This window comes from Schistocerca nitens, chromosome 1 (genome assembly GCF_023898315.1).
Source record: "Schistocerca nitens isolate TAMUIC-IGC-003100 chromosome 1, iqSchNite1.1, whole genome shotgun sequence".
Taxonomy (NCBI): domain Eukaryota; kingdom Metazoa; phylum Arthropoda; class Insecta; order Orthoptera; family Acrididae; genus Schistocerca; species Schistocerca nitens.
Genome location: NC_064614.1, coordinates 980,011,972 through 980,025,395, shown reverse-complemented (window position 1 = coordinate 980,025,395; position 13,424 = coordinate 980,011,972). Strand labels below are relative to the sequence as shown.

General features: G+C 37.5%; 1 protein-coding gene across 1 annotated transcript in view; it reads left to right on the top strand.

Annotated features, from left to right (window-relative positions):
* LOC126195132 (carboxypeptidase D-like) overlaps nucleotides 1–13,424 on the top strand; it is a 149,590-nt gene that overhangs the window by 114,542 nt on the left and 21,624 nt on the right. Inside the window, exons 4-5 of the mRNA XM_049933632.1 lie at nucleotides 197–333; nucleotides 8,886–9,073. Of these exons, the coding sequence (XP_049789589.1) occupies nucleotides 197–333; nucleotides 8,886–9,073 (325 nt within the window). The remainder of the gene's footprint in view (nucleotides 1–196; nucleotides 334–8,885; nucleotides 9,074–13,424) is intronic.

The following is a 13,424-nucleotide window of genomic DNA, read 5'->3' as shown; positions in this document are numbered from 1 at the left end:
TTTCCTGCTGTTTTGTCCACTATGAGAGAAGTATCTTTTGCAAAGAGGGTGAATTTGATCACTCCATTTATTCTATAAGTGGCAGAGGACAAAAACTCTACAAACTAGAATGTAATGATGCATGTTATTCAGAACAGTATAGAAGAAAATATTGGTGAACTTACTGTTTCCTTATTTTATCAATTTCATTCCACAGCTACTGCTCATTACATATGGAAATGATGACAGAATTACATGGCTGTTAGATAATACAAGAATACATTTCCTGCCTACTATGAACCCTGATGGTTTTGATAAGGCAGAAGAAGGAAAATGTGGTGATGGCCGAGGAAGGTAAGTGTCTTTTGTGTGTAAGTTTACCATTCTGGATAATGAAACACTTTCTTCAGATTAAGTGATCCTCTCTGCTAAACTGCCTCACTGGAACATTAACTGTAATAATAATAATAATAATAATAATAATAATAAAAACAATTTATTGGTGTTAATTATTGCTGTATGAGGTAATGAAGTTTCGTTTTACAACAATTATTTACAGTCTTTGCACTCTGTAGTTGTAAAAATATATGGCCTGTCACACAAGCTGTTCCCCTTCAAGCATTGCTCCCAAGTATTTGTTCTCAACCTGACTTTAACTGTTATTGCTTCTCAACTGGTCTACTCTCATTTCAAGCCTGTACTGGTATAGTACTATCTAAAGTTATTTTTCTATGGTTTCCTTCACACAGACGCCTTTAAAAAATATCAAACAGCATTTATCATTTTACTTTTGCAAAAGATTCAACTCATTGAGTTATTTGTTCTCTAGTGGATGGCAAAAACTTTGCAGCTAATGTTCAACATATCTAATGTTCAGTGCATTTAAGATACCATGTTTCTCTTGTTGGAGATCTATAAGCAACTTGGATGATACGTTCTTCTACATCAGCATCAACATGCAGATTCAGAAAAACACTGTGTATTGCAAGACTGAGGGCACTTACCATTGTATCACATGTCAGATAGCATTTCTTCCCATGCATGGAGTGAAGGAAGAATGTCTCTTTGTATGCTGTAAATAGTCTAATCTTGTCTTCATAGTCTCTGTGGCAGCATTAAACAGAGGGCTGTAGTATATTAATATATTGTTTACTTAATACTGGTTCTTCAAACTTTGTAAATAGGCTTTCATAGGATAATTAACATCCAACTTCAAGAATCTGCCAATTCAATTTTTCTAGCATTTCTGTGATGCTGTCCCTCAGTGAAACAAACCTATGACAGTTTTTGTTGCCTGTCTGTATATACAGGGTGTTAGAGTATACGTGTAAATATTTTTATTAGTGACTAAGGACAGAGTACTAAATGACATTACATCAGTATTTACTTCATTTACAGACTAATAATTATAGCTATAGGTGTACTATGCTTTTAGGTTGGTTAGTACCTCCAAGTACATGCAGCAAGCACAAGTCATTAATGCTTGTTTTCCCCTGGGCAGTAGGTCAGGTGTTGAAGTGTGGATGCTTGGATGCAAAATGGGTAATCTGTACTGACAGGTATGGTGCACTTAGGGGTTTCAGTTATGACCATGCAGAAAACACGAGGTGATGAAAGTCATGGGATAACGATATGAACATATACATATGACAGTGGTGTCACATATACAAGGTATAAAAGGGTAGCACATCGGCAGAGCTGTCGTTTACAGTCAGGTGATTCATGTGAAAAGGTTTCTAATGTAATTATGGCTACACAACGGGAACCAATAGACTTTGAAAGCAGAATTGCAGGTGGAGTTAAATACATGGGGCATTCCATTTTGGAAATCATTAGGAAATTCAATATTCTGAAATCCATAGTGTCAAGAGTGTGCCAAGAATACTGCACTTCAGGCATTGCCTCTTACCATGGACAAGTCAGTGCCCAATGACCTTCATTTAACAACCGAGAGCAGCAGCATTTGCATAGAGTTGTGGGTGTTAACAGACAAGCAACATTGCATGAAATAACCACAGAAATCAATGTGGGATGCATGACAAATGTATCTGTTAGGATATTGTGACGAAATATGGTGTTAACAGGCTATTGCATCAGACAGTTGACATGAGTGTCTTTGCTAAAACACAACATTGCCTGCAACACCTCTCCTGCACTCATGCCCATATCAGTTGCACCCAAGATGACTGGAAAACCATTGCCTGGTCAGATTAGTCCCAAGTTCAGTTGGTAAGAGCTGAGGGTAGTGTCCAAGTATGGCACAGACTCCATGAAGCCGTGGACCTATGTTGTCAACAAGGTACTGTGCAAGCTGGTGCTGGCTCCATGTGAGCTGTGTTTACAAGGAAGGGTCCAAATGAGCCAATCATTGACTGGAAATGGTTATGTTTGGTTATTTGGAGACCATTTGCAGCCAAACAATAATGGCATTTTTTTGGATGACAAAGTTCTAAGTCACTGGCCACAGTTGTTCACAACTGGTTTGAAGAACATTCTGGACAGTTCAAGTGAATGATTTGACCACCCACATTGCCTCACGTGACTCCCATCAAACATCTATGAGACATAATCAAGAAGTCAGTTTGTGCACAAAATCGTGCACTGGCAACATTTTCACAGTTAATTATGGCTACAGAGGCAGCATGGCTCAATATTTCTGCAGGAGTCTTCCAACAACATGTTGAGTCCATGCTACATCAAGTTACTGCAGTATGCTAGGCAGAAAGAAATCTGACATGATACTGGGAAGTATTCCACGACTTTTGTCATCTCAGTGTAAATTAAGTGATGTGTTTGCAGGATGACTGTTAGATGCAGAGAAAAAGCAACTAATACATTATAGCAGGTACAATAGAGGTATCAATGATCACATTAACTGCACTTATACTCCTAACATCTTGTATGTTCAGTATCCTCAGTCCTATTTACTATGGGTCCCACAAACGTGATCAGGCTTCTAACAAGGGACCAATAAATGTTTAGTAAGCAGTTGTCTTTGTAGACAGACTGCATTTCCCTAATACCATGCCAGTGGTCCAAAGTCTGCTCTACATGTTCTTTACTATAACTGAACTATCTGATCAATCCATTCCATATCCTCACAAATCTTTACACTCAGGTATCTGTATTATTTGACTGATTCCAAATAGCATTGATCTTATAGTCATACAATACTATGTGTTTCCATTTTGTTAAGTGCAAAATTCTACATTTCTGACATTTAAAAAAAGTTGCCAGTTTTTACACCACTTGAAAATCTTATCAAGTTCCAGCTGAATATTTTTGTAGCTTTTCTCAGACAATAAACCATTTTATAAAACTGCATCATCAGCAAAAAGACTGAGATTACCATTAATATACATCTTGAACAATTAGGGTTCCAACACACTTATCTGTGTCACACCAGTAAATCTGTTGATAACTCTCCATCTAGAACAAAATCCTGTGCCTTTGCTATGAAGAAATCCTAAAACCATTCACAAATTTTGTTTGAAATCTGATACAGTCCTAGTTTTGTTAATGAGTATTGCTATGGTGCTTGGTCAAATGCATTTTGGAAGTCAATAAATACTATGTGTATCTGATTGTACTGATTCATGGTTTTTAGGAACTCATGTGAGAAAAGCATGACTAATGTTTATGGTGTCCATGCTGGTTTGCATGGAGATCATTCAGTTTGAGATACATAAATATGTTTGTGCTCAGAATACCTAATAACGATTTTACAATAGATGGACACTGATGAGGTTAGATGATAGTTTTGTGATCATTGCTGTTACCCTTCATGTAGACATTTATGTACTTTTTCAGCTACTGGGCACAGTTCTTTTGTTCAAGGGATCTGCAAGATATTATGTTTAAGAGTAGCTTCATTGATCTGCAGGACATCCCACATAGTTCTGAGTTGTCTGTTTTGTGTTATAAGTGACTTATTTTTCTTTGAAATTTTTAAACAATCCATGAGGTATAAAAAATATCAATTATATTTCAATAAATTTTCGTGGTATGCAATAGTATAATCCAGAATATTGTGGTCATTTTCGATCCATTGAGGCTTGCTATATTAGATCAAAAATGAAACCAACCTCTTCCATCAAATCAGTTATGAATCATGTATAACTGCTTTGTTACTGAAAAATGCTTACTGTTAATAGTGGATTTCATACTTTAATTACAGAAACCATCAAATGTCTTAAACATTTAAACATGCTATATAAATCAAGTTCCACAAGTTGCTAGAATCAATTGCTCTTGTGTTTCTGGTGACAGTTTGAAATTAGCATTATCTCCCTGTCTCTCAAAAATGCTACTGGTCTGCATGCAACTTTTATTGTAAGGGGCCTACTTCTAATCTAATTTCAATGAAATGTAACAATCATGGAAATAATATGTTAATTGTAACTGTTTTGGTGAATAATACAATACTCAAGTACTTCTGAAATTTCTCAACATATCCAGATGTTTATCCATTGAATAATTATGAACTGGATCACCTGAAAATATTGCTGTCAGCCATGATGATGACATGGTACTTATGTTAGCTGTTAGCACATTGAAAAGCTCAGATTCTTTATTCTGAAATAACATGAAGTTTATTCAGCTGTACAGTTCATATTTTAACTTCCACATTGACATGTATTTGTTGACTGAACTGTATGTGGTATACTGCCATTTCCTAGTGTCCAATGGGCACAATATTTTGGTGTTCAGGCTTGTCACCATCAGCAGTGCATTGGTGAATTGATCTCCCAGGGGCACACACCAAAATTAAATACCTCTCCTCCCACAAGCCATTTCATAGAGAGTTTGCACCTGAAAGTGTATGGCCAAGAAGGTTAACAGTGACAGTCCCTGTGGCTGGTGATGCACGGCAGGGTGCATCAGTTGTGGTAGTGTGGGTGTAGTTACTCCATCTGTCCTGGCCACTAGAATTTTGTGTTTGCTGATTATCTTCTTAATTAGATCTAATGCTGGTTCCCTGGCCTTGCTGTGATTGTAGGTGCAGTCCCTATTGATAAGGCTGCCCCTAGTGGGTATTTCAATGACATTTCTAATGGCAATGTCCCAGTATCTGGAAGTTTGTGCTAAAATCCTGGTAGGTTCATAATATTTTTTATGAGTTCCAGACAAACAGTATTCTGAGGCTGCCAAATTTTGAGATACACTGTGACACTGATGTTCTTGGCATCTTTGATGGAGCAGACTGTTTGTCCAATATATATCTTGCCACACTGGCAAAGATTCTGTCACACTGTGGCCTTCTGCAAACCAAGGTATCTTTGACAATTCCAGTAACCTCTATGTTTTGTTGAGTGGTTAAAAACAGTTCTTACTCAATGTTTTTCTGAGTATCCTTCTATGAAAGTTTACCATTCCTTGGTGTCATGGTTAAGATAATAGCTGGTGGCATCCTGGATCATAGTGTGTATCGGAAGAAAATGCACATTGACCTGCTCTTGCATCATACAGATGCCACCACCCTGCACAGAGGAACGGAGTGCTGAAAACACTAGTACAGGGTGTACATAAACTCTGGGAACACTTTCAGTTATTTATTGCACAAGAACCAAACATTGTACAGATATCATACATGTGTCATTTTGAAATGAAATTGTGAAAGTTTTTTTTTCATTTATACTGCCACAGTGTAGTTTGGTAATCTGCCGATAGTCAGCGCTAGTCACAAACATGGTGACTTCAGGTGCAGAGCAAGCTTTCTGTGTGTTGGAATTTGACAAAAACAAGTGTGCTACAGCTGTTCAATGGATGTTTAGAACCAAGTATGCTAAGAAGCCACCAACGAGGAAGGCCATTTACCACTGGCACAACAAATTCATTACAACGGGTTGCTTGTGCCCAGTAAAAAGAAGTGGATGTCCCATTGTAAGTGATGTGAATGTGGAGCACGTACAAGAGACATTCATAAAGAGTCCAAAGAAATTAGTGCGTCGTGCATCCCGTGAACTTGAAATGGCTCCAACGACAGTGTGGATAGTCCTGCAACAGAAGCTATCTATGAAACCATTCAAATTGGAGCTAGGGCAGAAGCTCAGTGTTGACGACAAAGACAAGCATTTTGAGTTTTGTTTGCAGTTGCAATAACTGAATGAGGATGGGGATGGAATTATTGATCACTTAATTTTTAGTGACGAAGTCTCTTTTCACACTAATGGGAAAGTGAACAGGCATAATTGTCAAATCTGGGGTACAAAGAATCCATATAAATTCATTGAATTTGAGAGTGATTCCCCAAAGGTAAATGTTTTTTGTGCTTTGTCATGTTGAGTACTATATTGGCCATTCTTCTTCACCAAGAGCACTGTCTCTGGATATTCCTACTTGAACATGTTGCAGCAATGGCTGATGCCTCAAATGCAATCGGATTCTCCATTCATCTTTCAGCAGGATGGGGCTCCACCCCATTTTCATCATGAAATTCATGGGTAGCTGCTGCATTGATGGATTGGCCGTGTTACAGAAGGGGACAGCAGTTTCAAGAAATGGCCTGCCTGGTCACTAGATCTCACTCCGTGTGACTTTTTTCTGGAGAGAATGTGCAATAAATAATTGAAAGTGTTCCCAGACTTTATGTACACCCTGTATACAGAGTGTGCACCATCTCAGATGTAGAAAGTGTTTCTGAGAACTGGAAGACCTCAGAACTGTATGCTAAAAAGTGGTTACTTGGAGTGACTTCTGTGCCCCTCCACTACAGTGCAACCTGTGGAGGTGGATGAGGTCACAGAGAAATAGGTAGCTACTGCCTCTTCACTATACACCACCATGCTATTGGGAAAAATTGGGTGCACAAATTGGGTGCACACTGAAAAAGCACCAAGCAAGAAGTCTTTTACCTACCCAATAAAACACAGGCATTATTGGGGAGCATCAAAGATGATCTCTGTGGAAGGCTGCTATGTATCAGACTCCCTGCGAATGTGGCAAGACTTGTATCAGGAAAACAGAGTGCATCATCAAAGACTGATTCTGTGAGCTCCAGTGGCACACTCAACTAATGCATCCTGATAATTGGACAGTCACAAAGCACTGTTTGTCCAAGACTTATGCACTGGAATATGAACATTCCAGGATTGTAGTATCAACTTGCAAATCCTGAGACAGCACTATTAGAGAGGCCATAAAAATACTTTCCACGGACAATCTCATCAACTGTGACTGCAGCTAGAATCCCAGTAAGGCTTGGGGACCAGCACTAGGTTTAATTAAGAAGGCACTCAGCAAGCACAACATTCTGGCAGCAGGGTGGACAGAGTAACAACACTCATACTACAACAAACAGTGCACCCTTGCACGCATTACTGGCCACAGGCTCTGATGCAGTCACGTTCTTGCCCACCAACATGCCCCTTCAGGTGTAGACTGCAAAGGGAATTGCTTGTGGGATGAGAGACATAAGTTGATGTATGCCCCTGGGAGGCAGTTCATCAGCATATCTGATTGCTGAAATATTGTGCCTGTTGTTCACTACTCATACAGGGGGACAGGATTCATGTTTTTACACAGTCTGGCACTGACTGATTAAAAATACTAAAAATAACATCAGGCAACATAGTCTGTGTACTAGTTTACTGCTTGGCTCAGACTGTTCATTTTTATAGTACAACATTAACTAACTGTGGCTCTGTACATCACACATATTTGTAGATGGGAGTATGATTAAAGTATTAAATTGATTTACTTATTTTGAATATTAACATAAAAAATAGCAAAATCAAGGACACAATAAGCAAAGAAGCATGACTAATTACAAGCTGCATAACTAGAAAAAAGGCAAAATTCATAGGTACTACTTTATGAGGATAATTTATATTTACACAGTGATAGTTTCAAGAAAGTGAAATTTTCCAAACTGAATAATTAATTAACTAACAAGATGATATAGTGAAAGCAGGAATTTTTGGAATCAAATCTTTGAAAAAATGGTATTGAATTTTGGAAATAAGCACTACTTAGGATTAGAATTTTATAGATTACAAAAATTTTTAGTATGAGTAACTTTTGAAACATAAAGCTTTTGGAGAAAAGTAAAACATTTGTTGAAAAGAGAAGAATGAAGGTTTTTAAATGAGCTATGCTCCTTCAGCAATAAATAGCTATTTTCTCACTGAAAATCTGAACTCCATATACTTTGTATGAACGATAAACATGAACTTTCTTTCAAATAAAACATTTCTGTAATAAGCAAATATACTGTTGTCATCAGTGGTCTAAAACTATCCTGTGTGTAATAAATTTTAATGAAATAAATCAAGACTAAGAAATTAGCTGTTTTGTGTAACTGTCACACAAGTGCTCTTAACAAAATAGGATAAGAAGAATTAATGTCAGGGGTGGTATGACAACAAAAATATTATAGTCCTACCTTACTCATGGAAAAGGAGGAGGAGATTAGTGTTTAACATCCCATCAACAACGACATCATTAGAGACAGAGCACAAGCTCAGATTAGGGAAGGATGGACAAGGAAAGTGGCCATGTCCTTTAAAAGGAACCATCCTGACATTAGCCTTAAGCAATTTAGGTAAATCACGCAAAACCTAAATCAGGATGACTGGACACATGGTTGAACTGTTGTCCTCCCGAATGTCACTCTGTTACATACTCACTGAAATGTTGTCATATTTTAATACTGATGCCCAACTGGAAATCTGAGAGCTTTTCATCAGTTTCAATAGTATTTATAGTATTCAGTGTTCTTATAATTTTAATGGCATCAGAGCAATATGATGGGCAACTGTTACTTACACTTGAGAGTTTCAGTTTGCAGTTTACTAATTTTCCAGTTAATGGTGATATTACACTTCCTGGATATCATTATTAAAATCAATGCTCATATATTTCTAGGAGGATAAGTTCTGATATAGCTTCAATTTTTATTAAAACAGGACCAACAAGAAAGATGTAGACCTCAACAGAAATTTCCCAGATGCATTCCGTAAAAACACCCATCCAAGACAACCAGAGGCTACAGCTATTATGAACTGGCTGGAACGTATACCATTTGTGTTATCTGCTTCCCTTCATGCTGGAGCTCTTGTGGCAAATTATCCGTATGACAACACACCTGAAGACAGTAAGTTTACCATATAAATTCTTTCTTTGAATCAATGATTTGTTTTTTTAACAGTACAATTTCACTGTCTACAAATAAAACAGTATAATCAGAAAATAAGTTTCTTACAGTTATAACATTTTTATTGGGTAATACACATATGACCATTCATTACAATACTGCATAATTTTTTCAAACATTTTGTTAACAACTTTAGATCACATCCCAGTGAAGGAAATCATGCTCTCTTACTGGTATGTGTAATTGTGTGTATGTGTAATTGTGTGCAGTACACTGAAACGGTACTCAACAAATTGTATTTGAGATACCTGGTACCTAGATTTATAGCCATTTAGTATAAATATTGGGCTTGATGTCACACCTGTGTGACGCTTCAGTTATAGTGAATGAATGTGCTGATTAATTCAAGACTTTGGTGCCAGCAGCAACTGCTGGAGAAGACAACATAATAGTAGGAGTTGACACTGTAAAACACTGTGACAAATGCAGGATGTGTTATCCTGCCTATTATTATCTACAATTCCTAGAGTTCTGTAGAATGTCACCACAGAAGTTACCTTATCAATTTACACAAAACAACAATTTTTTGTGGACCAGGTGGCAGCTTGCAACATATCCCATATTGAAACTTCCTGGCAGATTAAAACTGTATGTTGGACCAAGACTCAAACTCAGGACCTCTGTCTTCCTAGGGCAAGTGCTCCACTGACTGAACTACTCAATCAGGACTCACAAGGAGTATGTGGATGGGTCATCGGTTGTGCTTGGGTAGCTCAGTCAGTAGAGCATTCGCCCATGAAAGGCAAAGAAACAGAGTTCGAGCCTCAGTTCGACACACAGTTTTAATCTGCCAGTAAATTTCATATCAGTGCACACTCTGCTGCAGAGTAAACATTTCATTCTGCATCCCATCCTAATTATGAACTGTTACAGAGCAAGATCCATGCATCACCTCTTGAGTCCCAGGCAAACTCAGTGGCATGAAAGAATACAGTATATCATAACCAAAGGAAGCTTAAGACAGTTTCCTCAGCAGACAAGTGCTTCTCATTTCATTTTTTCAGGATAAATAACTTCCAATTTGACATTTCTTGACAGATAATGTGTACTAACATGGATGAAAAGTGAAGGAGACCTAGTCTTCTCACAAGAGGTATCCTCCTTCTGTATGGCAGTGGCAGACTTCATTTGAAAACAGAAATTTTCACATTCATCATTGTAAATCTGCAGACTCAAGCTAATTGAAATGGAAAGAGAAATTTTAGAAGGAAACAGTTGGTATTACAATGGGCCAATTTTTGTCTCCAGCAAAAGTGGGGATCTTCGTGGAGCGTAATGAAGAACAAACGTTAGGAAGTGTTAAAACGCATCTTTGTGCTCTATAGATTCAGCTGTGTCCCTTACACATTTACCATACAGAGAATACAATTTACACATATTTAATAACTTCTTAAACAGCATCTACCTGAAAATGATATTTTATCCTTGAGATAAATACAGATTTGTAAGCTGAGTTCCATTTCACATTTTCACTTACATTCCCACCTGCTCCTAAAACTCTCATTTAAATAGTGAAAAGTTCTCTTTACTGATTCAGTTGTTTGTGTTCAACCCAGGCTTTCCCAATGTCTTATTAATGTTTACATTACAGATCTACTAAGAGCTCATATTTATTGATTTTTTTTCATACCGGCAGGCCAGGCTGTCAGTCCTTCTCGCAACCTTTTTAGCTCCAATTCAAGACTACTTTTGTCATTGATTTTAACTGTCCAAAGCATGTTCAAACAGAGCCAGTTTCTATAGAAAGTGTAGTCACAGTCCCTCCTCAGGTTCTATCCAACACTGTTCTGAAGGTCTGACAAACTAATTTTGTACTGTCCACAATCACACAGTATTTTGGAAACTCTAGGAGCTCAGTGGCATTTGCAAATTACCATGTGAACCTGAACTATATTATGTTAGGCATATCTGCCTATGATAGAACAACACCAGATTGAACTATCATAACCAGGAAAAGCACTGCTAGCTGTATATGCTCTAAAAATGTACATAAAAATGTATTTGCTGAAACTACTACCATAATGAGGCTTAATAATTTCTGGGTTATTGAAATAAAAGAAGCTATTAAGATTGCAATCTCTAGTAACACTTTCAAGAAAGATGTGGTAGGTACAACGTGCCTCCTGACCTTCATATGGGGTGGCAGATGCAAGATGAAAATATGGCCTTATATGATGTCAAAGTGAGCACCAGTGATGTAACTGCTATATAAGAATGAGACTATCCATTATAATAAAAGTTGGTTTGGTGAACCATATGATAAAAGTTGAAGAATGTGTTTTGAACATTTATTCAAATAAATCAGGGATGGCATTTGACAAGCTGATTGTACGAAACATTCTACAACAACCACCAAATCGGTGGGTAGAAGTGACTGTTATCACCAGAGGATTGATCCAAGACTTTCCTCATTTATCTGGTTTGGCCCATTACCAATGTAACTATGGGAATTGGACTTCATTTGTTACACTATGACTTGATGCTCCACTGTGTTGTGCCCCATATAGTTTGAGTAGGTACCAACTTCTGGATAGGATATGTCTTCAATATTGTAATTTCATAATTCTTTTTCCTCTCTGATAGACCAGAAAGTGGTGTCATTGTGGGAATTGGGATGGATGTCAGGCGGGTGAGTTCCACTGATGTTCACACTGTGCTGGGTGCTCAGACTGTCTGTTTCTGTAGCTTGATAAGAGCTGTGCAATGAAGCAACACAGAAACATTGGAGGTTCTATTATGACTATATTCTTATAAGGCTCACATTCACCATAACTACAAAACAGCTCTGAAATTGTCACTATGACAAGAAAATGGTTGAGTCCCCAAGAATAACCTGACAATTAAGTAACCTGTTAGTGCAGTATTTGCTTAAGCCGCAGAGTTTCCCTCTGCATGTGATGATTCTTAATCTGTGGTTTAGCATAATTACAACCAATAATTTCCAGGAGTACTTCAACACTCTCTGATGAATTAAAATTCAGCACCTCCCCCTCCCTCTCCCTTGCCCCTTACGGATTGCTATAATGATGGAGAGTGTGAATCATTTCTCATTATAGTACCATATTATATTTAAAAATATTTTCAAAACTCATAGGAGAGCAAGTGAACTGTGAGATTCTTGTCAGTATGCTTGAATGTTTGAAGAGTAGCCTGCAAGAGGTTCTGATGTGGACACCACGTATTATACTTACTACCTACTTCTTTGTAACATAAACTTTTCTCCTCGGTGATGAGCTACCTTAGAATATGATACCATGAGACATTATTGAATGAAATAGGGAAAGTAACTCAACTTTTTGACATTTTCATCTCCAAAACTCTGATACCTCCTAATGCAAAAGTTGCAGAGCTTACACTTTTAGGAAGATTTGTAACATCTGACTTCCAATTCAGGTTCTTTCAGTATAAACACATAACAATTTAGAATATTCTGTTTAATTTACTGAGTTATCCACATGTATGTAAATTCAGTGACAATCAATGTGCTAACAGCCAATTATTTATTCTCAAGAAAATATAATTTACATTTTCAAGTGCTACAGTTACTCAGTTAGGAAAGCTGCTCCTCACTATATAGCAGAGATGCTGAGTCGCAGAGAGCCACAGCAGGAAGACTCTCACAATTAAAGCTTTCAGCCATTGGCCATAGACTCAGATATGCACATATATAAACACGATCACACGAACGCAATTCAAACACACGACTGCAGTCTCAGGCAACTGAAGCCACCACACGGCAGTGTCGTTTCAGTTGCCTGAGACTGCAGTTGTGTGTGAGATTTGCATTTGCCTGTGTATGTGTGTGTCCCAGATTTCCCATTCTTTGATTTGAGTTACTCAATTACAACTGATTATAATACTTGAAACATCAGGAAAGAGAACTGTTTCTACTTCTTGCATATAAACAACTGCTTGGTCACTTGAAATGTCAAAGCTAATCTTGTGAGCTGCTTTAAAGAACTGATTATACCTTGCCTACCTGACTGCTATTATTTACTATTTGGCTGTTTTCTTAAATAAAAAAGTCTTCACACATATTAATTAATGTTTCAGTTTCCCTTCCAATTGTTGCCCACATAGATCAATTATTTGTTTTATTGATTTCACACATTACATATAGAGTTATTTGATTTGTAGATGATATATTGATTCCTCATCCAGTCTAGGGCTTTTTGGATGGCTTGTTAGTACCATGGATTATTCTTTTCCTGGGAATACAGCTGTTAAAGTTTGACAGAAACTCATCTGTAAATACTATGAATGTGAAACTGACATCCGTCACAATATATAC